At 37.8% G+C, this 26,410-nt stretch overlaps 1 protein-coding gene across 4 annotated transcripts in view; it reads right to left on the reverse strand.

The window, feature by feature from the left end:
- The window catches only part of PHLDB2 (pleckstrin homology like domain family B member 2), a 235,163-nt gene that overhangs the window by 12,763 nt on the left and 195,990 nt on the right, over positions 1–26,410 (reverse strand). For 2 of the 4 annotated variants that reach the window (XM_050778855.1, XM_050778856.1), the window contains 10 exons: positions 23,712–23,867; positions 22,693–22,803; positions 17,912–18,001; positions 14,210–14,353; positions 13,400–13,588; positions 10,611–10,751; positions 9,302–9,401; positions 5,028–5,048; positions 3,144–3,179; positions 1,010–1,214 (listed from right to left, as the gene is read on the reverse strand). In XM_050778855.1, coding sequence (XP_050634812.1) covers positions 1,010–1,214; positions 3,144–3,179; positions 5,028–5,048; positions 9,302–9,401; positions 10,611–10,751; positions 13,400–13,588; positions 14,210–14,353; positions 17,912–18,001; positions 22,693–22,803; positions 23,712–23,867 — 1,193 coding nt within the window. The remainder of the gene's footprint in view (positions 1–1,009; positions 1,215–3,143; positions 3,180–5,027; positions 5,049–9,301; positions 9,402–10,610; positions 10,752–13,399; positions 13,589–14,209; positions 14,354–17,911; positions 18,002–22,692; positions 22,804–23,711; positions 23,868–26,410) is intronic. The other 2 variants (XM_050778858.1, XM_050778857.1) reach the window with 1 other exon arrangement.

A 26,410-nucleotide genomic window follows, 5' to 3' on the forward strand; every position in this document is an offset into this window, starting at 1 on the left:
TGTGCTTATCCTTTGAGAAAATGTTAAGAACCAGTACAGTCAAAGGCACAGAGATCTGAGAGTTCTTCATCCTCTCAATCATTAAGCTCTGAGAGGTGTACCAGGAGAATGAACAGGAGTTGGGTTGGACCTAGAGTGCCAGGTTCTAGGATCTGAGAGTAGGTAGTGGGACATCAGAACTTTAGAAAAGGAGGAGTACCATGGCCACATTTATATGTTAAGACCATCTTTGCTTGCCTCAAAGTATAAATACAAATGTGAATACTTAAATCCTTACAAAAATTTTAACATACAGCATAGCAGAAAGCTTCCTTTTAACAAATACAAGGGTAAGAAATCCTCCAAAGTTCTGACTGTAGTTGGAAATTATTTTTTTTCTTTTCCTTTCTTTCTTTTTTTTTTTTTTTTTTTTTTTTTTTGAGACGGAGTTTCGCTCTTGTCCAGGCCGGAGTGCAATGGCGCAATCTTGGCTCACCATAACCTCCGCCTCCCTGGTTTAAGGGACTCTCCTGCCTCAGGCTCCTGAGTAGCTGAGATGGGCTACCATGCCTGGCTATTTTTTGTATCTAGTAGAGACAGGGTTTCACCCTGTTGGTCCGGTTGGTCTCGAGCTCCTGACCTCAGGTAATCCACCCACCTAGGCCTCCCAAAGTGCTGGGACTACAGGCTTGTGCCACTGTGCTGGGGCCTTCTTTTTTAAATCAAAAGCAGCATAAGTGAAGCTTAGAGCTAACCAACAGAAGGAAGTCAATTTTAGAGCACAGTGTAAATTTGAGCTCAAGTGGAGAAAAACAGGATAAAGGTGAAAACAGATTATATGATGCCTGACTAGCTAAGTAACACAAGATAAGAGAAACTACTTTCAAAGGTCATCATGATACCAACCCTCTTCTGCATTATAGACCCTTTATGTCTCAAAAATTTGGGCTTGTGCACATACAGTTCCCAAACTGATGGCTTTACTTGTTGTGAGCAGTAGGCTCTTTCCTTCCCCATAAATAAATCTTACCTAGAGATGTTGTCAGGTGAGCAAGCAGAGATGCTGGTCTCCATGCTATCAGAACTATCTAAGCTCAAAGTATCAAAGGCCTGGTCCTTGTAGCTGTGATCTGGATAATGGAAACTATTCAAGTAGACATTTGATTCAGATGCTGTGCGGTTGTAAAATTCAGATTTCTGCCTGTGTCCTTCACTCATCTGTTGGTGATTATAACCTAAGGAAAGAGCCATAAATACGTTAGTGTGCCTCATTTTTCAGTCTTTGAAACTTAATTGTCTACAGACACAAGCCAGCAACCAGAAACATCTGCCTGTGAAGCTTGGGCCTTGGTCTAATTTGTTTTGAAGCCAAGAAGATCAAAAGACCGCCATGCTCAGTGCAAGCAACGGTTTGAATGAAGTGGTCTGCTGAATCTCTTATCCCTCAGCAGGATCACTTGACACTTTCCTATGGCATTCCTACATCTCAGCACAACCAGCAACACACAAACACAAAATAAACCAAACAGAAACACAATCAAAAGCCCTGAATCCTCTCGAAATGGCTGTGTTCAAGTGAAAATAAGATGCCTTCTAGTGACAAGCAAAACCAGGGTTTTAGGGCAGGCACTTCTTCAACGGTATTCAACTTAAGGAGCACTCAGTCTGGTCATAAAATAGCAGGTGGAATCTTTCAAGTGTAGGGTTTGAGAAACTCATATCTCATATCATCACTGACACTTTTAATCTTGTTAAGATCCAAACTACACATTTTTCTCATTTTCTCTCTCTTTTTCAGTTGTTCTTGTCTGTCAATTACTTATTTAATTCAGAGTCAACATTCCTTCCAATGATTGTGCTCCTCTAACTACCCTAGCTCTCTTCTTTTCCCACCATAACAACCCACCTTCCACAAGCTGTTGATAACAACCATTTGAAAATGTAGGCATCAGTAGGATGAAAAGCACCATAAATAAGAGGTCTTTATTTTTTATTTTTATTTTTTGAGACGGAGTCTTGCTCTGTCACCGGGCTGGAGTGCAGTGGTGCGATCTCAGCTCACTGCAACCTCCACCTCCTGGGTTCAAGCAATTCTCCTGCCTCAACCTCTCGAGTAGCTGGGACTACAGGCGTGCACCACCATGCCCAGCTAACTTTTGTCTTTTTAGTAGAGGTGGGGTTTCACCATGTTGGCCAGGATGATCTCGATCTCTTGACCTTGTGATCCACCCACCTCGGCCTCCCAAAGTGTTGGGATTACAGGCGTGAGCCACCGCGCCCGGCCAAGAGGTCTTTTCTTTACAACTGGTGCTCGATCAGCTGGCACATTAGGTTATGGGCTTTACCTTGTGTTATTGCTCTGGCTTGCTCTCTGATCACTGATTTAGGGCATTACGAGTCAAATTTTCTTCTTTTCAATTCTCTATTTATTATATACTCAGGAGCAGGCATCATATTGATTAACAAATTCCTCAATTCATTAAAAAACTTTTCTCTAGCCAGTACTAGAATTTGTAATCTCTTTCTCCCTGATAAGAGAATGCCTACTCGAATAGTTTCCATTACCCAGGGAGTTATTAACAGAGCTATTCAGAGTTCACAACTGGACCATTTGAATTTCCTCTTTTTTTGTACTCTACCTACCTTTCAATGAACGTTTTAGTAGCAATGAAATGGTCAATAGTAGGCAAGAAGATGAAAGAAGAGAAGTAATTCTCAATGCTTTCTCAGCTACTGATTAAACATTTCCATTTTAAAATAGAAGCCACATCCATGATGCCTTAACGAAGCATTGTATGTCAAAATTTCTGTAAAATGGTTTTAATTTCATGCAGAGTGTTCATGCCATTAGTATTTGGAGTGGTTTTAGATATTTAAGTGAAAATAGGTTATTTCAGATTAAGACATTTCTGGGAAAATAAGTTACCTTAATATAATCGGCCATTATAAATTATAAATACTTATATATATATATATATTTTAAAGTCACATAGCATTTAGCTAAGGGAAGATGCAAAACATAAAAGCACACCACAAGACTAAATAGAATATCATGAATTATAATGATCAATCCACACAGCATGAAATGAAGCTGGTATAGTCATATGAGTGAAGCTGCGCCTTTTTTTAAGGAAGGCAAAATAATTCATTACTCAAATATTTACCTTTGACACTTGAACTTTTGGAATTACTAATTGCTCCTTTTAAGTTGTTTCCAATTATTTATTATGCAAATGACAAAAAAACACAACAGAAATTATTTGAAAAGGTCACACATGTATATTTTCTTATGATTTCAAACAAAGATTTGTGGCATAGAAAAGTTTCACATTGGCACCAACTACATGGAAGGTATTTCCTTGTAGTATGAAAAACAAATCCCTAACCGACAGCCATGTAATTTAAAACACAGAAGAATTATCTCTCTGGCATTGAGTGACATTGACCCAACCTCTTCCTCTCCCTGAGTTTTCCACATTGAGGAAAAACCAACCCGTATGAAGTAACTACCACCCTCTTGGAAAAGCAGGAAAGGAGGTGAGCATATTTCTTAAAGCAACTGTATGTCTTGCTCCTCAGATCTTCCAGGGCTGTGTTTTTTGTTGCTGTTGTTGTTTCTTGGCTACTTTTCCAAAAGTACCACAGAATAACGAAATAGAACTTATGAGTGAAGGAGATAGTAAACTAAAATGACTCAGATGTTTCAGGTGAATGTAGAAGGGCCAGCTACATTACAATTTGCACTGTGCTAAGGGCTGTGAACGTTAATTCCCCAGACCAACTCACAAGTTTTTGAGATTTGACTCTACGACTAAATCTCCCAGTCATTCTGGTGGTAGGATAAGCATTTTACATTTCCATGGCAACTTAAACGAAAAACCACGAGGCCAATAATAAGCATCTCTTTCCCAACCCAAGATTTTTATTTCCCATGAATCCAATGTGAGTGGAAAAGTTCACCTCATGGAGCTACTCATTTCTGTCTACTGGCACCACTTTACTGACCACAGTGAACCCCACTGTCACCTGGCCTAGCTTCCTCCCTGCTGAACAAATGCCCCCAAAACAGGTAACCCCTGCAATTATCAGTACGGGCACGGGCCCCTCTCCTGTGATCCTGCAACTGAACCAGTGTGATTCCAAAGAGCTCATTTTGGGATTCAGGCTCTGGCCTGGCCATCCAAAGGCACAGATATTTTAAACAGAGGAAACATCGTAGAAGATCAGGGGCTGGGTAAGCTGGTAGGAGGCCCAAAGAGAGATGCCGATGCAGTGAAGGAACACTAGAACGGCAGGAAACTGGTCTAGGCCTCCACTCTCATGGAAGCTTTATCAGGAAAGGGGATGCAGATGTCCTGTGCACCACAGTTTACCCCCATTTATTTAGCACGTGGATGTCATAAGATAAACAGTCACTGAATTAATTTATCTTTTCATCTATATATTTTATATAAATAATCAAATAAGGAAGTGGAATGCATCTACTTTCTGAGTGGGAGCAAAGAAACTAGATTGGGAAAAATGAGACTTTCCCAACCCCTGAGACTATTTGGTTTCTATTTTTTAATTATGTGGCAAGAATAACATTAATCAGTGGGAAAGCAACTGAGACAGTAAAAAGGGCCTTGAATATGCTCTAAATTCTTCCTATCCAGACAGAAATAGCTGTCTGAAGGGGTAGTTTATAAGGTCTATAAGCAAGAGCTAATTGAGGCTTGTTGCTAATCACACCCACACAAGGAACCCAAAATCAGCTCAGCTCTTCACTGCCTGGGAGAGCCAAGAGACCAAATGTGCAAGGCCCATTTATTATTATTATTTTTAATGCCGGTCTCTATTAATTCTGGCTAATTAGACCTGAAAGTCTCTTGTGAGTTAACGATTATACAATGTGTAGAGTCCTGCCGATACATTCCCAATATATGGTATATACTTTTACACGGCTATCTGGGCTGTAATATGGAAAGTAAGATGCCTAAAAGTATAACCTGGGGTTAAGAGGATAAAATTAACCAGTATTTCTGTCAGTTCAGCCTGTCACAGCTCACCTGCTGAGGAATTCATTCTTCCTAATGACAGTCCACAGCCAGAAGAAGAGGGCACAGGACAAGTCAGGAATGAAGAAGGAGAATGGTTGTAGAAAGGGAAAAAGATAAAAGATCAAAAAGGATGACAAGGGGGCAGGAAAAATATTCAACACTCCCAACATGCACGCATTGATGGTGTTAGTTACAATACCAAATTAATAAGGTATGATGTTCACAGTTTCAGATTAAATCTAAGTTTACAGAGAAAAACTCAAGAAACCTTAAAAAAATTTGATACATGCATAGTCAAAAGAGATTGTTACAAGACAAATAAATCTTTCACACATATTCATCAACCAGAAAATAGGAAGAATAAAAACAGATTTTATCTATCAAACAATTCTTTTTCCAAACAGACAGTAGCAAATAGTTTTTAAGAGCTCAGGTTTGTAAAACGCCATTCAATTATTTGAAGCACAGTTCATCAAGTTTTATAACACATCGTCTAATATCCTATATCTCGACCACCTAGCCACAGGAAATAACCATCTTACCTATTCAAGTCAAATCATTTAAATTATACTTCACTCTCCACTAAGTCTTTCTTAGAAAACAGGCTCCAGTGAAATGAATAAATGGGAGCTTCCTAAATCCTTTCACCCTTTGACTGTAGCCTGCCTTATTTATACCTGTCCTTGATAAAGGAGAATCATGGTTTACACTTAGCTCATATACATCACAATACTCTCTATTCTCTTTATATAGATTCTGAATCTTACAAAACAATGCTTCCACAGCACTCATGTTTCCTGCAGGGTCTGACCTTGCCATTAAAAGCCGAAACAAAGAGGGTCATGCAGCTGCCAGTGAACGAACAGCAGCTGCACCCAGCATTGTGTTTCTTGCAAATGCACGACAATTTTTCTCTATTGTATAAAAGAAATAATCATTAGACTAAAAATCCACCACTGCACAGTGTTAAATCTGATCATTTCTTAAACATGACTTGACAATGACCTTTCAATATTTGCTGGAAACAAAAACACCACACAAGGAGGTTGTCATACCTTTCTTGGACTTTCCTGTATTTAACAAAAACAAAAGGACAAAGATTTCATTCATTCTAAAGCTGACAAAGGAATAGTTCACAAGATGTTCAAAAGCCAATAACCATTCCAACTTCAGAAGCTGAGTTTCTCAGCTCTGTCTTAAACTCTCCCCTCAAAGTTCTTTGCACGACTCACGCTGTCAGTTCTATTAACAGTGCTGATTGAGTAAGGCTTATACTTACACCATCATCCTTGATGTATCCATTACGAAGAGCAGCAAAAAAAGGTGTATTTAAGTTAATTGTGTAAGTTTAAAAGATGATTAAGTCTACTAAATGTGAGTTAATGAAAATATGCCAGGTATAATTTTTTTTCAAAACCATAGAATTTTACTTGTATTTGCTATTTTAATAAAGTTAACAAGTGCTACTCAAACAATTCTAAATGAAATTGTGATCCATCCCTCCTGGTTTTTTCATGAGCCACCAGTTTGGGCTGTGCAGAAAATCCTGCCAGTTTTACAGTCTACTGGGGCTCTAAGAACGATAGATCCCGACTTCTCCTCCTCTGGGTAGGGGAGCCAAACTTAGAGAACACATCTCTTTGGACCAACACACGTATTGATGGTTCTCTCTTGCCTCAGAAGCTGCCCCATCAGCATTACACGAAACTCTTCAAGAGCAACAGCACTTTACAGTTACAGCAGAGAAAGACTGAAGTTGCAGTCTTCTCAGCTGCATAAAAGACATATCAATAAAGAACAAGAGCATAAAAGATAAAGATAGATTTGATTTTGCAGCGGGAACATCAGTAATGTGGCCTAAGGGAATTAGCGCAGTTTTCCCCTATGAAACTGGCCTGGGATTCCCATTACTTTAGGGGAAAACAGATTAGAAGAACTGAGATCAAACCTTCCCTCGGTTTCACCATATTTTTACAAGAATCCTCTTAAATGATAATGTTAATGGCTCTTCAATTTTGCAAATCTATTCATCTACTATAAAGGTCTAGCTTTTCTTACTCTTTGAGAAAATACTTTTATGTATTCATTTGTTTTTTGAGACAGGGTCATGCTCTGTTGCCTAGGCTATAGTGTAGCGGCATGATTGCAGCTCACTACAGCCTCAACTCCCAGGCTCAAGAGATCCTCCTACCTCAGCCTCCTGAGTGGTTGGGACCACAGGTGCATGCCACCATGCCTGGCTAATTTTTAAATTACTTGTAGAGATGGGATCTCACTATGTTGCCCAGGCTGGTCTCAAATTCTTAACTCAAGCAATCCTCCCTCCTCAGCCTCCCAAGGTGCTGAGATTATAGGCATGAGCCACCAAACCTGGCAAGGAAATACTTTTAACAAGGAGTATAATAATTTGTGATCCCACCCTCTTTCCCAAATGCTTGCTCTTTCTCTTAAACACCTGAAGTACATGAAAATGCTTCATGGTCTTTATTGGTGTTGTGGCCAATCTAAGCTTCGATGTCTTCCGACGGTGGGAAAAACATATTTAAAAAGAAGTCTAATACACACCTGCAATCCCAGCACTTTGGGAGGCCAAGGTGGGAGATCACTGAAGCCCAGGAGGTCGAAACCAGCCTGGGAAACATGACAAAAACCCATCTCTGCCAAAAAATACAAAAATTAGCCAGGTGTGGTAGCACACACCTATAGTTCCAGCTTACTCGGGAGGCTGAGGTGGGAGGATCACTTGAACCCAGGAGGCAGAGTTTGCAGTGAGCTATAATTACACACCACTGCATTCCAGCCTGGACAACAGAGTGAGACCTTGTCTCAAATATTTATATGTAAATATTACAGAAAAATGTTTCAACAGCAAATAGACTTAACCCACAACTTAACAGTGATAAATGAGAGCCAAAATAGACTCATATATGTTTATTATTTGTAACTATTAAAAGAATATTTTTAGCTTAAGAAATTATGACAAAGAAAATAAAATAGTTTAATCAGTGTATTTGATTCAAATATTACCACTGCAAATGTCTCTCACATATTACAATCCTATTATGAATACTATACCCTCTAATTCTTAAATTGTCTTTAGTAATGGTTTGAAAACCTCGTTCCAGTGAGAGAGAGAGAGATATATATATCATATATACACACAACACACATTATGTTCCCATACATATAAATTTATATATGTATATGTAGTATATATGTATTATATATATGTGTGTGTGCGCGCGCATGTGTATGTATGTATGTGTGTGTGTATATATATTTTCTCCTGATGGAAAACCAGCGTTATCTCTCAGCACCATTGGCAGAGAGGCCAAACAGCTAGAATTGAATTCCAGCCTGCTTAGAAGGGAGGATTTGAATCCCATCAATGCATGAATGTATTTGAAGGTCAAATGCCTGCTATCCCCAAAGCATTTCCATTTACAACCTGGGCATACTGCCATTATTCCATTTACCACATTTTATTGAAATCATCTGTTCTGTGTCTTTCTTCCTCACTAGACTACAAGCATTTCAAAGGCAAGCTTCCTATCATTAATTTGCATTCTTGGTACCTAACATCATGCCTGCTCAAAAGTTAGGACAATGTCACTTGTTCACTTAAACTATTGTGTTAACACAAGAAATCTAATCCTCTCAATGAGAAGCTTAGCCCTGGAACTATGTTACAGTAATTTCTTCTAGCCCCATGAAGACTATCTGAGAACCCCATTATAAATGTAATGTATTATTACAAAAAAAAAAAATGCTGAAAGTCAAAGTCTACCTGAAACATAACAACTATGAAGTATAAAAGCTCAAATCTACATTAAAAGGCCTACAAGAATTCTGTTCTGGGCCACTACTGCTATATTTACCGTGTCAGCTCAATGATTCTTTAGCACAAAGTTCATTCAACTTAGTGGCTCTGACACAACCCAGGTGAGTGATCTTGGTTAAGTGTCCTGGTAACCTCCTTGGATCTCACTGGTCTCTCTTTTCTTTCTATTAATCAAATGGGAAGGTTAGTAATTCTCTAGGGGTCTTTCTGGTTTAAGAGTTCTATCAAATCTAAAAAGTACAATGGGAATGTTTAAAATATACCAGCTATATGTATAAATAGGAAAAGTTATCTATCCCTCCCGAAAGAGAACACATTAAGAGTAAAATTAGGCCTTTGGCTGATCCCTCTTCTAATCATCCCTACCCGTTCTCACTTCCTCCCCCTGAAGAATTCTAATGCTTAACAAAAGGCCATGACATTTGATTTAAAAGGCACGTACCTCTGAGCATCCTGCGAGATTCTGAGTCTTTGGCCATGGCTGCCAGTGAGGGAGGGAGCACGCTTCCACAGCTGTTACTCTGTCCCAGGGGCACGTGGGCCTGTGGGAAGCAGGAGGGAGTACTTCAGGCAAGCTGCAGGCTGAATGGACCTTTAGGAAATGGCCACATCCCTGTTTCCAAAGCTCCTATCTAAGTGTACAGGGCAGAGAAGGTAGGTCTTTGAATTACATTTGTTGATGCTAAGTGGTAAACGCCAGTTACTGGCCCTCCCGAGAAGCTCCAGGGTAGTCGCAATATCACAGCACTTCCTCCAACAGCAGCAATTCCAAAAGTGAAGACAGTTGGGGAAGACACTGTCCAAAATCACCTGAAAGAATGGCCGAAAGTTCTTCATGCATAAGGAGCAGAGGGCAGATGCAGGGCCAAGAATGCATGCGCACCATGCAAAAGAACAGGGAAGAGCTACTCTTGTTACAAATGTACCGATTTTTATTTATCCCCAGTTATGTGGTGGGCTGAACCTGAAGAAATCTATTAACACTCTAATGGTTTCAGCATTTTTAAAAAAAATAGCAAAATCTTTCCTGTAGATAAAATATACTTGAAACACAAATTTATAAAACAGATGAAAACAAAGTTACTCTGATTAAGGGTAGGGGAAGGGCTCAAAAGTCTGTCTCATTCAGAACCTCCTTCACACCTGCCTCTTCTCTTTCCACAATGATCCCCTCAGGCATGTTGGCAGAACGTGAGGGAGCTCTGGTGTCAGGTCACATAGGTTCACATTCCACTCCACTCCACACCAGCTGAGGGTTCCTTGGTTAGTCACTTAACCTTATACACCTCAGTTTATCCGTACATACAAATGGGATAATAATCAGTACTCTACTGCCTAGTGCTGCTGGGTTTTCAAATGAGGCAATCCACATAAAAGACTCAACCCAGCACCAGCCACATGAAAATGTCTGAATAAATACTTGTTGCTGTTATTCCTGGAACACAGAGGCTATATCCTATCTTATTTCCAGATGTGGGACGCAGCCATGGAAGTCCGTCATGTAAGTGAATGCCACTCATCACCTGGGTTGTACTGGTAGAAAATACCCTGAAGCATGTTCTTTGGCCCCAGAGCATACAATTTCAGATGTCCTCTGAACAGGTAGAAAATGCGATTTAGTCCTGATGTCTGCCTAACAAGTAAATTTAATGATTATTTAGCACTTTTCTTTAAAGGCCTTTACACATCAGTGAATATGATGACAAGAAGACTCATGGAATGGGAAGCCCATGGTTTCTCCCATGTCCTACCTTTGGGGTGATGCTTCTCCCCATAGTAGCACTGCTGAAATGTGGGGAGATGGAAGTTGAGGTTTTCTTTCGAGGCAAAGTATCGCTCAGATAGAGGCCTTCTTTATGCTGTTTTTTCCTTTCTTCCAGACTTCTAAAGTGCTTTAAATGCAAATGTAAAGCAAAATAGCAAAACTTGACTAACTGTAATAGGTGACTGAAGAAATGAAGAATTATGCATTCACCAAAAAAAAGGGAATTTTAGAATTTTTCTTAAAGTTATTCAACATATACTGTGTTTGCTGATAGATTTGAGCTAGTATTTGATTAGATACTAAACACTGCAGGAATTTATGCTGAACCTAGAAACCTTTTAAAAATTCCACCTTTCACTTCTGTAGTGCTTGCAGCCTCGGGGCCGCAGGACAAATTACAAATTATTATGACGGTTGCCATGTGGATGGCGGAACGGCCAGTGGACAAAGCACGTAAGCACTTTCTCCCCTTCCAGGCAGTTCTGTGGGATGGCACAGATACCAGTGAGAGGAGGACAAGAAAAGGGAAAAAGGAGATAAAGAGAAAAAGCGAGTAAACAGGGAAGTTGTTTGAAAGTTGTAATAACATTTCAGTCACATAAACACACTCCAAATCCACATAAAGTTTTCCTAAAAGGCATCATTCTAAGTTACTTTTTATTTGAAAAGATATTGGCCAAGGAGCCCTTACAGTAATTGCTCACATTTAAAAATTCTCTAATGGACTATTTAATTTTTTTCCGATTTCTAAAGTAAGATTTTTGTCCACTTGAAACTTACTCAAATTTTTCTTGGCCTCCCCTTAGAAATGCCTTTAATAGTAAAATGATGTCTTGTTCAAGTGATGGGTGCACCAAAATCTCAGAAATCACCACTAGAGAACTTATCCATGTAAGCAAACGCTACCTGTTCCCCCCAAAACTATGGAAATAAAAAAGAAAGAAAAAACGCAAAAATGAGCTCAAAAAATTTTTTGTGGAAATATATTTGAAACATAGAGATAAGAAGAGAGGATAATTTAAGAGAGATTCATATTCCCACCACTCAGCTTTACTAAATCTTAACATTGCTTTATTTTTTTAAAGAAATAAAACATATATATAAAGTGATTTATTAATTAAAGATTTTTTAGGTCTGATCATTTTGAAGTCATTTTAAAAGCTCATGTTTTTGAAATGCACAAAAATTAATGCAAATTTGAGTTACCAAATTTATAAACAGTCTTCAAATATGCCAATCATAAAAATCTGCATTTTAACTTTATAATTAACTGTTTATACTAGCTAATCAATTTATTAAGAGCTATGTGCCAGGTATGATGGTTTATATAAATTATCTCATTAAATTATTATAATAATCCTGTGAGGTAGGTACTGAGAAATCTGGGGTGCAGAGAAGTTAAATAAACTTGGCCAAGGTCATGCAGCTGGAAAGCGGCAGAGCTGGAATTCATGGCCAGGTAGTGCATACTAAGATGATAATAATACTTTGCAGTTTGGCTGATTAATGCTCCTTTTAGATAGAAAAATGACGTCAGAACACTTCAATCTAGCTCCCACTATGACCAAATATTATAAATTCTGCAATTCATAACTTTCCAACATTCCATAACGGTACCTTAATAAAATAGAAAAGAAATCCCAATGAAAACAGTCTAATTGAAATTTGGCAGAAAAGAGCAGATTTGTAAACTGTGATTGTTTTGCTACTAGGGATGTCTTGAATGAAGTTGCTAAAGAGATAAACCTAACATCAAAATTGAAGGCATTTAGGTCTTCCATTCTCCTTGTTTCTTCCTTGTATACATAACTTATTTCACCCACCTTTCACCAATATCCTTTCATGTCAGCCCAGGTGGCAGTAACCTTAAGGCAGTGAGAGATATAGTCCTTTAAAAAATGGTAATCGATGGTAAAGGTACCTTCAAGAAACGTAAGGGCTAAGCATGACTGACCAGAGCTCGCCTACATCAGTGCAATGACTCCTTAGGATCTTTTGGCACCAAATTCCTGCAGGTGTTTGATTATAATTGAAAGGAAGTCTTGAAACAGATTTTTTTTTTGAATACCCAAGCATTAATATACACCAAGTGTTCTAAAAGGAAGGCAACATTTAGAATAAAAAATAATTTATTTAAAAATCTGGTGAATAAAAACTAGATTTATGGACCAAGTGCACTACTTGTGGTGTGACCTTGGACAAGCTACTTAACCTCACTGAGCCTCAGTTTCCAAACCTTCAATATGGAGATAATTTTTACTTCATGGGATCGTTAGAAAGTATGTAAAGAGACACACAAATTTATAAAACAGATTAAAACAAAGTTACTCTGATTAAGGGAGTGAAGTGTTTAACAAAACACATCAAGGGAATGATGCCTATTTTGGTTTCAACTATGTGTAATAAAAATATTTTGTGTTGATAACATAACTCTTTATATATAGATTTTATGGAAATGCTTGTTAGTATTTTGAGAACTATCTGTGGTAAGTTGCAATATTTTGGTTGAATGGTAACTGAAGGATGCGGGTATACAAAGGGCTCAAACATATAAAAGCCAGTAGGGGACACTCAAGGTATCAAAACTTCACAACAGTTCTAACATCCTTAAATGTTCCAACACTAAATGTTCTTAAGAGGGGGAAAAAAAATCAGAGAAGTATGCAAGTTGCCTTTTTAAAAAATGCCGTTGGGAAAGTGGAAGAAAAGATTCCACATGAGTAACTTTGTTGCCAAGATAACATTCCCAAACTCTAAATTCCAGTTCCTAATTACCTGTTGCTCCTGCTGCTGCTGCTGCCTTCTGTGTTTCTTAGCTGGTAGAGGAGGAGGTGTGTCATTTAAAGGTAAAGGATCGACAGATGTAGCCATGAATTCAGGCCATGGGGCTGATGTATGTTGAGTGATAGGATGAGAAGAAAGGGTGGAAGGAAACACAAATCCAGAATAGACAGGTGATCTTTGCTTTATAGGAGAAAGAAAAGGTATATATGTATCCACATGAAATGAAAGAATAAGACATAGAAATGAAATGGATAGTTTGTTCTGTTTTGTTATATTTTAATTAAGAAGTTACAATCGATGGGCAGTATCTTTCAATTTAGCCTCTTATTAAAATCCCACACTGTAAGCAATTTGGGTCACTGAGGTATTTTAATTTATTATTATTGGCCCCTCCCCTAGAAGGCTTTTAAAAGGCCTAATGTTTAAAAGTATCCATGTTACAAAACAAAATCGAAAACAAAGTCAAACTGAAAAGGCAATTCAAATCAACAATATTAGAAAGGCTTTTTAATTTACAAGAAAACTAAGTTGAGTTAGAGTGCTAAGACATAGAACTTATTTCTTTGAACTTCTCCTAGTACTCCACTCTGTAGCATAAATTTCATGGTTTCTAGAATTTTTATTGGTAGAGCATTACCCCCAAATTGGTATGCTTTATAAACTCAGCCTTACCCTACCCCTCTGGTCAGACAGATACACATTTGTCACACACGCTCTCGTGGACCTCATTTTCAGTTGGCCGTGGGTTAATTTCTGACATGAAGAAAAGCAGTGAATGAATGAAACGTCACGCCTACACACCTCTTTACTCTGAGGTTGGCTCGCCAGCACAGCTGTGGCAGGCTCAGCGGCAACAGCATCAGCATCAGCAGGAAACTGAGTGGAAGGGGATAGATTCGTGGAATTGCCACATGGCTCATTAAGCTCATTTACACTGATATAGCCCTAAAAGGAGGAATTCAGAAGTTAAACACAAAGAAAGCAAAAGCCGAGGCATGCGAGAGTATTAATGTTCCCAGTACAATGAAGTTAGCTTAGAGCGGCACAGCCAGATATCTGTGGTATTATCAAATGTTTCATTAAGGGAATACTCAGCAATTAAAATGGATTTACATTGCTTAATCTTGAAAATTGGCATTCGAAGCATTAAACATAATTTTTCTGATGCAATTAAGATAACTATATTATAAATAACCCAAAACCTTCTATTTTAAAATATCCAGAAGTATCAGCATTCATTCTGTTGATGGATTAACGTTGTCACCACATACATATTTAAAGTAATAACACACCAAAAAATCCAAGATGTAAAATTGACAATGCAATCACTCACTCCCTAATTAAAGAGACTTTTCCACAAATCTTCATTCTTAGATTTTCACCGTTTCTGTTTCCTGATGAATTAGAGTGTGAGGAAAATGGGCTGAGGGCTACTGGGTTTTACACTAAGCAAACATTTATAAAACAGTAATTATTTATAGTGGGTTCTAGCTTTTGGGCATCTCAACCAAATGAGAATAAAAAGAACACTGTCCTTTCATGCAGGTGAGCCTTCCCTAGCAAAACAAATGTGTGCACGCACACACACACACACACACACACACACACACACACACAGAGTCCTAAGGTGGAGTTGCAACCAGGGTATGTTTCAATTCAAGGCAGCCTCCCTAACCCCCATCTCTACCCATAGGACAGAGAATTTCCAGTTACTTTTGAACTCAATAATTCAGTTCTGGCTTCAGCTTAGAGAAAATACAAAATACCTGAGAAACAGAACTCCTGAATCTGTGGAAAAGGCACTTATCACTTTTCATGGAAACTATGCAGACCAATCATGATTTTCACCACCCCAATAAAACAGTGTGAAAAAACTATATAAAATAAGATCTCTCCTTTAAAGGTGAAATTGAGTTAAATTTGACACAAAGATTCTTCTACGAGTCCATCAATTCTTTTACAAATTTTAGGCTGGAAAATAAAACACCTTGATTTTTGGTAAAAACCCTGAAAGGACTGATAACAAAGGGAGAATGCCAGAGTTGACCGTTTATAAATTGGATGTGTCAGACACTTGCACTTCAGAAGGCAGGACAGATGCCATGTAAAGTTTTATAAGGTTAAACTGAAGAAAAGAAGTAGTCAACCAGGTCAAGTTCATTCAATATGTAATACTGAATCAGAAAGAAAATGAACAATTTTGGGTTTTTCTTTTGCTCAGTTAATAGACTGTTCTGAAGCCAAGTTTTAATTATTTATGTGAGTCATAAACCATACAACTTAATTAACTGCTTCAAAAATGTAAACTGCTTTAAAACCTGGGAGGTCTTTAAAATAGGTTATAAATCAATCACCCCTTTAAAAAAGAAAAAAGAGAGAGAATGAGAGAGGAGGAGAAAAAAAAAAGAAAACCATCTTGTGAGTCAAGTCTGCTTGTACAGGAAAGTGAACACACAGCACAATTGCCATGTGTTCTCATAGCAACTCATTGTTTTACTCAACAAGCAGAAGAGTTGTAGATACACAACGATAGTGAAAAAAACTAAATGTGCTTCTGACATCAGAATGTCTGCAGGAAATAAAGACCAACTCATTAACAGAAAAGGAAAGACTTCATTCTTCTATTAGGAGACGGAGGGACTTTAGAGCCCATCTAATTCATCTGGATGCCATAAGCTCTTCAAACTCTGTATGTCCAGAGTCAACTCCAAATCTTCCCTCTTAAACAATTCCTTCCCCAGTCTTCCCTATCTCACTAAAAGGTGCTTACCATATACTTCATTACTCAAACTGGAATAATGGCATGATTCCGGACACCTTCATTTATTTACTTCATGCCAACATCCAATCTATCAGCAAGAACTGTCAACTCTGCCTCCAAAATATCTGCTAATCCAGCTAACTCCTTCCATCTCTCTGCCATCCTCCAATTCAAGCTGCCAGCCTCTCTAGCCTATGCTACTGCAATCATCTCCACAACAATTTCCCTGCATCTGCTTCTCTTACTCTATGATCCAGTAGTCACAGAGCAGCCCAGAGTGATCTTTAACAAATGGATAACAAATGTTACCTCCCTGCTTAAAACCACTTGAAGGCCTCCCACCACACATGAAGTAGACCACATTTCTTTAACAGACTCACAAGACCTGCTCTTACCCACCTTGCTAACATTATCTTAGGCCATGACATTCTATTCACAACCACGCTTTGTTCGTTGAACCTGACAGTTCCATGTTCTGAATAATGAAAAGAAATTATGAAACTGAATGATCTAACAAAGTTTTGGAAAAATATTTCACAAAATGATTCTGAGGTACATATACAGTCACACTTATTGTGATGAGCATTTTGCTTCATATACTTATACACACAAAAATATTTTCTACGTAAGAATCCTAACTCCACTGTCTAAAGGGTTTTTTTTTTTTTAAATTATGCAAACACTTATGTAGAAGCAAGCTTTTCTTTTAGCTTTTTAGAAAAACAATACATATAAGGAATATAAATATAGGCCCGGTGTGGTGGCTCATGCCTATAATCCTAGCACTTTGGGAGGCCGAGGCAGGCAGATTACCTGTGATGAGGAGTTTGAGACCAGCCTGACCGATATGGTAAAACCCCATCTATACTAAAAATACAAAAATTAGCCGGGTGTAGTGGCGGGCGCCTGTAGTCCCAGCTACTCAGGAGGCTGGGACAGGAGAATTGCTTGAACTCAGGAGGCAGAGGTTGCAGTGAGCTGAGATGGTGCCACTGCACTCCAGTCTGGGTGACAAAGTGAGACTCCGTCTCAAAAAAAAAAAAAAAATATATATATATATATATATATAAACTATTTTTTTCTCAGCTATAATTTTCCAAATTAGAGTTAAAATATTCTCCCAGCGTAGCAGTGTAGTTCCTTAAGATATCTGGCAGGGAAAGTGGTGATGGGGACTGGAGAAAGGTGGATATTAGAGATAAAGAGTATGTACAGTTTACTGTAAATAGGACTTTCCAGTTTACAGTGGAAAATGGCAGAAACAACAGTCGGTGGGGTAGGGAGATAGGGAAAAGAAAGAAACCAGACCACCTTCTCAAATGTTTGCAGGCATTTTCATGTTCTACAAGACTCAGGAGAAGGAGAAGCAAAATAACAGAGGGGAGGGAGAAAGGAGACTCAGGAAGGAAAAAGGAGAATTTAAGACTCATCTTGGTCTGGATCTTCAAGTTTTTGAAACACCAAATTAACCCACAATGTCACTACCCAGCAAAGTAGACACACACACACACACACACACACACACACACACACACACAAAATATGCATCCACATTAGACACAAGAATAATCTCTGCAATCCCCAAAGCATACATAATGAAAGGCGGGGAAACCATCCAAGCATTGAGTGCTTTCATAGGTCCTTTGAGTTAATATTTTTATTATTCAGCTAATCGCATAAAGCTGAGATACATCTCTTGATTTCTAAGGCAATATAAAGTGACATGCAAAATCATAGCTTACCTCTTTTAAAGTATTGGGGTTAACGGGAAACCCTTTCCCCCCAGAGAGGCTGGAGTATTTCTTTTCCAAATTACAAAGATTCTCCTTTTCCTGAAGGAATACAAAACCTATTAAACTTAAAAGCCAACCTTGGATACAACTGAGAAGCACAGTGACTTTGCATTAGAGACTAACATCAGTATCTCACATATTTCCCCTCATTTTATTTCCTCTCATCATACTCAGTCAAAACTTCAAATCTGTATCCTAGCGGTCATCTTCTGCCAGCTGATATGCTGCATGAGTTGTTTCCAAACATACTTAGCTATATAACTTTTAATTCCTAATAAATTTTATAGTCATTTAAAAATGTGTTTAAAATAAAATTTTTAAAACTTTATATAAAAAATATAAAATAAATTGTATATTTTATTTTTACTTTTATATAAAAATAAAATTTTAAAAACATTATTTTTGGCCAGGTGCGGTGGCTCACGGCTGTAATCCCAGCACTTTGGGAGGCTGAGGTGGGCGGATCACAAGGTTGAGATCGAGACCATCCTGGCTAACACGGTGAAACCCCATCTCTACTAAAAATACAAAAAATTAGCTGAGCATGGTGGCGGGCACCTGTAGTCCCAGCTACTTGGGAGGCTGAGGCAGGAGAATGGCGTGAACCCAGGAGGCGGAGGTTGTAGTGAGCTGAGATCGCGCCACTGCACTCCAGCCTGGGCGGCAACAGAGCGAGACTCTGTCTCAAAAAAAAAAAAAAAATTATTTTCTAATGTCATTTTCTTTTAATCCTTCCAAGTAACACATAATTGTTGTTGATGATGTAATATCACATGATGTTGTTGATGACATAATATCTGATGATGTAATATCACAACCCAGTGATATATTTTCTTTTGGGAACTTTATGGTGTTAGCTTTTATGTTTGTGTCTACCATTCATCTTGAATTAATTTGGTATTAAGCAACATTTATGGGTCATTTTTTTATCATGGTATAATTTGTATATATGTCCTTGCCATGGCTGGGGCTAAAATATTTTTAATTAAAAAGATAATGTGCATTCAGTGAAATGCATAGATCTTAAGTACATAAATTTATGAGTTTTAACAAATGGAATAATATCCCAGACAAGATAAAGAGCATTTCTGTCACCCCAAACATTTCCTCATGCCCCTACCTGTCAACTTCCACCCTTTTGAGCAAGCATTGTTCTGATTTCCATGGCCTTCACACTAGTTTTGCCTGTGTTATAAAGTGTTTGCCTACTTATAAAATGTAACCACTTTATATAAATGGAATCATACAATATGCATTCTTTTGTGCCAGCCCTCTTTCACTCCATGTTACAGGCATCAGTAGTTCACTGTTTTTTATTGTTGAGGAGTCCTGTCCTGTATTATATGAATATACCTAACAAGTTGCTTATTGATGGATATTTAGGTTGTTTCTAGTTTTGTTTTGTTTGCTATTATGGAAAAAGCTACTTTAAACAGTCTTGAACAAGTTTTATATGAAGACGTGTTTTCATTTATATTATGTAAACATCTAGAAGTGGAGTGGTGGGTCATAGATGGGTGTATGTTAAAAAAAACTTCTACAAAGTTCTCTGAAAGGACCATAGATTTTACACTCAAGTCAGCAATGTATGAAAGTTCTAGTTGCTTCATATTCTTGTCAACATTTGAGATTTTCATTTCTTTACTTTAGTTATTTTAGTTTACGAGGCAGAATTACATTATTGTTGTAATTCATATTTCCTTGATGACTAATGATGAGTATTTTCCCATCTAACTTTTTGGTTCTTCATATATGCTCTTTTGTAAAATCTCTATTCAAGACTTTTGCCTGTTTTTTAAAAAAATTATTGGTGTATCACTATTATTATTGATGTGTAGGAGTTCTTAATATGTTCTGGATACAAGTGTTTTGTCATTTCTTTTAAAAATTTTTGCTTACTCAAGGCCATAAAAGTGTACTTTCACTCTTATATTTTCTTCTGGAAGCTTTATCATTTTAATTTTTATATTGAGGTCTCCGATATCTCTTGAATGAATTTACATATATCATATGACAATATTGAGGTTTATTTTTTTCCATGTTGACCCAGTTGATCCAGCACCATTTCTTTGAAAGATTTGTTTTGGTGCCTTTGTCAAAAATCAAAAGACAGTACGTATGTACGGGTCCATTTTTGGACTTGATAGTTCAGTTTCATTGATCTATTTAATACATGTCTATTTGCATGGCAGCACCACCCTGTCTTAAATGGCTCCAGAGTAAACCTTGAAATAAGAGTACAAATCCTCCAACTTTGTTCTCGTTCAAAGTTGTTTTGGCTATTCTAGGCCCTTTGCATTTTCATATGCAGTTGATTCCTATTATTGGTGGTAGCTATGTTCTATAATGTTGCCACGAACACTGAATTAGTGAATACTGAACCACTGCTCCTATAAAAAAATACAGGGTTGGGTTCCTGCAAGCCTCTAGTCACAATATTTTCATCAACTGATCAGTACTGAACTTTGTTTTATGTGTGTTTCTGTTTGAAGACACTTACTTAATATTATATTATATGCCATTATATAAGATATTAATATTAGCATATTGTATTATATATTATTATTATTTGTATATTAAGATATGTATTGCTGATTCATTAACCTTGTACTGACAGTCAGCAACACTATGACAGTGTGAGTGAAGTTCATCTAACACACATATTTTCTCCATAAGGCACTTCACAACCTTCTTGCATTTAGGAGCACTTCACTGCACTTAATCACTATGCTTGGGAGGCATTTTATGCAGCAAATCACCAACAAAAAGCAAAAACATAAAAGCACCGCATTAAATAATCCACAAAAATAACACTTGTTTACAGTATGAGAGGTAAAACAAGAAGGCAGGATGCTGCCTTGCTCAGCCCCAGCTGGGAATGTGCATATTGGCCAACTCAAAATTTTCACCACTCCATGAATTTCTGTGAGTGACTACAAAAGTGCCACAAGTCTCGATTTAGAGGTTACAAATACATTTTAGCAAGTAGACATAATCACAAATATAGAATCCCTGAATAATGAAGATCAACTGTAAATTTTCGCATCAACTTGTCAATTTCTAGAAAAAAGTCTGTTGGGATTTTGATTGGGATAAAAATGTATCTATAGATCAGTTTAGAAAAATAAAAATCTTAATACTTATAGACCACAATTTTTACAATCTAATTGTATCTCATAGATTTTTAATAGGAAAATATTGTATCTGTGATTGTGCTTACCCATTTTATAAAATCTATCACTAAGAGTTTTTCTCTTTTTTTGGCTAAAATTTTAAATATTAAATACTATATATCACACTAAGTTAAGCTGGGCCTTTGAATATTGTGTGCCAAAGGTAAAATAGTAGTGAGGATGCTAATGGAAACAGAGCATCCCCAGAGCAAGGGATAGAGAGGGAAAATACAACTCCATTCAGAAATTTCTAGGTGGGAAAAGGGGGAAGATGGAAGTTGTTAGAAATATGTGCGAGCTGCTGGGGCACCTCAAGTGGGCTCATGATTCTGTGTGAAGGACCTATTTCCTCTCTCTTCTTTGTTTTTTGTTTTTTTTGAGACAGGATCTCGCTGTTGCCCAGGCTGGAGTGCAGTGGCATGATCTTGGCTCACTGAAACCTCTGCCTCCCAGATTCAAGCGATTCTCCTGCCTCAGCCTTCTGAGTAGCTGGGATCACAGGTGTGTGCTACCATGCCCAGCTAATTTTTTGTATTTTTGGTAGACACAGGGTTTTGCCATGTTGGCCAGACTGGTCTTGAACTCCTGGCCTCAAGTGATCTGCCCGCCTCACCCTCCCAAAATGCTGGGACTGTAGGCATGAGCCACAGGGTCAGGCCTTCCCCTTTCTTCTTAACCTAAAATAGCTAAGAAGGGAATGAATACTCAATTATTTTAGGGGGGACTATGGTACAGCTTTATCCTTCAATACTTCCTTCTGGATTTGGTGTTTCTCTGCCTGCCATTCTGGGTCTATCACACATTTTCATGATCCCATGTGTCATATTGCTAATGTAGTGGCTTAAATGCAGGGTTCAGATCTGAGACTAGCCCCATTAACTTTAACGTTTGGTGTCTTATTGCTGAAATGACACCAGGGGCCATGTCAGAGAGTTAGGCTACACCTTGCTTTTCAATGTCTTTGGGCAAAGAAATCCCTTTACAGGTAGTCACTTTAGGTGCTGGACCATAAGAGGTCACAGTCTCTTTAGTGAGGATGATCTTGCCACCCCTCGACCACACCATATGGAGTTTCTACCTACCCAATTCATTCAAACTAAACGCAACGTGACATTTGCTAGAAAGACTCGTGTACAAATAATTGGAGTTCAAAACATCAGATCAGCTGGGCCAAAATATTTGACAGTAGTAAAAAGAACATTTTTCCTTAAGTCCACCCTAAATTGGTGTTAGAATGCATTTTAACTATTTGATGAATGGTATGACTTTTTTTAAAAAGAGGAAAATAATCATTTAAAAATACAGACTTTCCATCGTTAAGATTTTTACAATGTGAAAAAAGCATGAAGAAAACATCCTTGCTTATTTTCTGAATGGTAGTTAATAGTTCATAGTATCCTCTTATTAATGTGGAGGATTAAATTAAAAAGTATATAAAAATCTTCTTTAAATTGTATAGGCATTCACTATTAAAAGGTGTTTACTTTAAAAGGAGCAATTTCCCTAAATTTGGAACCTATGTTTTACTGTAGCCAGTGCTGAAAAGGAAATACTTACTCTTTGTAACATCATTATTAAATTATTCTTTTCTTTCACAAAATGATCTTGTTCTCTCTGAGCCTGCTGAACAATGTGATTGGCTTGCTTTTTCAATGCAGAAATTTTTTCCTGGAGGAAAAGAGATGATCATAGGAAGATGTACATTAGACACTCAAAGGTTTGCCAGTCTGTCCTAGAAAAGGGAGAAAAAAAGTTTCACAACGGGAATAACAGTGACTGCATTTTAGTTGATGGTGGGCAGTCATTATGACCAAGAGACTGTGGGGCATTTCTTTGACCTATCAGCCTCAGTACTTTCTTTATTGAAGGCTAATATAGATCAACTGACTTAAAACCTATCTTGAAGAACCCAGAAGTCAACAGGAAATCTTGTTTTAGGCTATCGATGAATTTTTTACAACATCTTGGGTACACCTCATGAGAAAAAAAACAATGGAATTTCTTATTTAAACTGAGAGTTTAAGAAAACACCTTCTCTTATCTTTCCTTTCCTTAATTTTATTGGTTTAATCCAGAGCTCTGGGTGTGATTCTAAATTCTGGAATAAAGTTGAATTCTGGGCTGGACATCTAAGTGCTAGGGGTTGGGTGGAGTCAGTAGTAATCCACATGGCATTCTACTTCTAATGGTAATAAGCTATCAGCCAGTTTTGAGAACTACTGCGCAACAAAAACAGAGAAAAATCCAAAATAGACTTTGTTCACAGAATTATTCTGAACCCAGTTACTAGGATCGCAGAAAGAAATAATTGAAAACCAATATCTGAATTCCTGATTTTCTATGCCTTGGTTTTCACATGAATGAAACAATGAGGTATTATTCATAAATGAATCTACAGCATTATGCAACAATGAGTGTACTGTGTCTCAATTTGTCTAATTTGGAACACCACTTGCCACATACATGGCAGACTCTGTAATCTGCCAAATGTGATATTCAGACAGACATATGGCATAGCTATGTTATGCAGAAGAATATTCTGATTTTTCACATTGAATGACACCTGGCAAAAGTACCTTTCTAGAAACGATGTTCCGTTGATATTCAGCAACTTCACGCAGGAGCTGTTGAGTCAAGTTCTCCTTTTCTTCATCTAGACGGCTCTCATGTTCAAGCTGCTGGAACTCCAGGTCTTCAAAGTGTTTGCTTTCAACATCCAACAGGTCAGCATCCTTTGGAGAAAAGGGAATGAAAACAAGACACACTGAGATAACTACCACCTTCTTAATGTGAAGAAACATTTATTAAAAGCTTTGCTCCAAGATATCTTTCCAATTACAATATTGACCAGGGTTGGAACATAACACTCTCTCTCGGAGGTAAATCCCAGAACGTGACTACTAGAGGGACTCGAAAGGGGTGTGGTGGGGTGGGCAGCATTTATTTCACCCTCAGTTTTAGATTTCTCTGTGGAGGTAAGAATTCTTGCGTTAAACCCACTGGGTGGCTTTAAAATGAAGAAGGAAATATAAAAAGAACTCAGTAAATAATCTAAACATAATCTGCAGTCCAAAGGTGTAACATAGTGTTACAAGAAAATTCTTCTTGGCCTGGCGTGGTGGGTGGCTCATACACGTAATCCCAGCACTTTAGGAGGCTGAGGTGGGGGGGATCACCTGAGGTCAGGAGTTTGAGACCAGCCTGGCCAACATGGCAAAAACCTGTTTCTACTAAAAATACAAAAATTAACTGGACGTGGTGGTAGGCACCTGTAGTCCCAGCTACTTGGGAGGCTGAGACAGGAGAATCACTTGAGGTGGAGGTTGCAAAGAGCCGAGATTGTGCCATTGCACTCCACCCTGGGCAACAAGAGTGAAACTCTGTCAAAAAAAAAAAAAAAAGAAAGGAAGGAAAGAAAGGGAAGGGAAGAGAAAGGAAGGGAAGGGAAGGGAAAGGAGCAATCTCTTCTTTTCCTCAATTTTTCATATAAAATAGGACTAATATGGAGACTAAAGAGTCAAAAGTTGGCACACGTACAGACCAGAGGTATCTAACAGGGATACATGCATCCCAGATGGCACACAACACAATCTGCTGGACTGTGCAGAAACAAATTAGACCTCTTCATACTTGTTTTTAATTGTTTATTTTCTTTTTCAGTTTCTCAACAAATGTTTTCTAATGTACACACAAGTAGCATAGTATGTATACATGATTTTAAATATATACATTCTTTGGGTATGCACACTATATATATTTATAATAATATGGATTATGTATCATATATCTACAAAGGAAATGCATGCTGTAATAATTTTATTAAAGGGATAAGCAATCAAAAAACTTTTGGACATGGGCTCTAGGTGATGAGGATGTGTCAGTGGAGGTTTAGCAATTGTAACAATTGTACTGCTCTGGTGGAGAATGCTGATAATCAGGGGAGCCTATGCATGTGTGGGGGCAGAAGGAATATGGGAAATCTCTGCAACTTCTGCTGGGTTTTGCTGAAAATCTAAAACTGCTCTAAAAAATAAAGTCTGTTTTTTAAAAAACTGGAAATTGAGGTTTTAAAGCCAGGGTTCTATGAACCCATTAAAAATATGTACACACCTTTTTACTGGAAAGTGTAAACCAAGCTTTTATGAGGCACAAAGGGTGACTCAAAAGGTTAAACACCACCACTCTCAGAATAATCTTGAGGACATTTAAGGAAGATTGGAAATCATGAAAATCAGATGGTCTAGAAAAAGCATTCTCTAACCTATGAGGTATTTGAAAACAGGAATATATTTATGCATCTGCATTCATGCAGAGATTGATGCATGTTGTATAGATTCTTCTCTAATATGCTTTTTGTTTAAACACCCTCTTATTCTTGGAGTCTTTAACATGATTTATAAATGGGGTATGTTTAGGAGATTTCTTTTTCTTTTTCTTTTCCTTTCCTTATTATTATTATTATTTTTTTTTTTGAGAAGACGGGGTCTTGCTTTTGTCACTCAGGCTGGAATGCCTTGGCACAACACAGCTCACTGCAGCCTTGACCTCCCAGGCTCAAGCAATCTTCCTGCCTCAACCTCCCAAGTAGCTGGGACCACAGGTGTACTCCACCATGCCTGGCTAATTTTTGTACTTTTTTATAGAGTGGGGTTTTGCCATATTGCCCAGGCTAGTCTCAAACTCAAGCAATCCACTCACCTCAGCCTCTACTCACCTGGATCTACTCACCTGGGATTATAGGTATAAGACACCACACCCAGCCAGATTTTTTTATAAATATAACTTATACATAATCTATGTCCAAAAGGAAGAGGCAGCTGGGCTCTGTGGCTCACAGCTCTACATAACTAACATAACCAAAGCATTTTTTGATTGTTCTTCAATCAAATCATCAAAGAGAGGTGAATAAATAATTATATGCTAAGTTATCTCTATATCAATATTCAACCCCACCCCCACTCTGGTTTTCATATTAATGATAAAGCAAGCTTTTTGATAAAATGAAATGTATTTCTATCTTCTGCAATGACTTTTACTCTAGGGATGATTCATAGAAGAGCTATTAGCTACTGAGTAATTACAACTGATAATACATATAGCAACAAGACCATCATGTCAACACAGGCTGAATTCTCAAAGCTTAAGAGCAGGAAAAACACAATTTGAAAAACATATTCAACATTTCTTAACACTTCTTTACATTTTATTTGGCTCCAAAAAAATATGCACTCAATTTCAAATGTTTGGTTGACATTTCAAGTTTATCAGACATTTC

The sequence above is a fragment of the Macaca thibetana genome, chromosome 2 (genome assembly GCF_024542745.1).
Source record: "Macaca thibetana thibetana isolate TM-01 chromosome 2, ASM2454274v1, whole genome shotgun sequence".
Lineage (NCBI taxonomy): Eukaryota > Metazoa > Chordata > Mammalia > Primates > Cercopithecidae > Macaca > Macaca thibetana.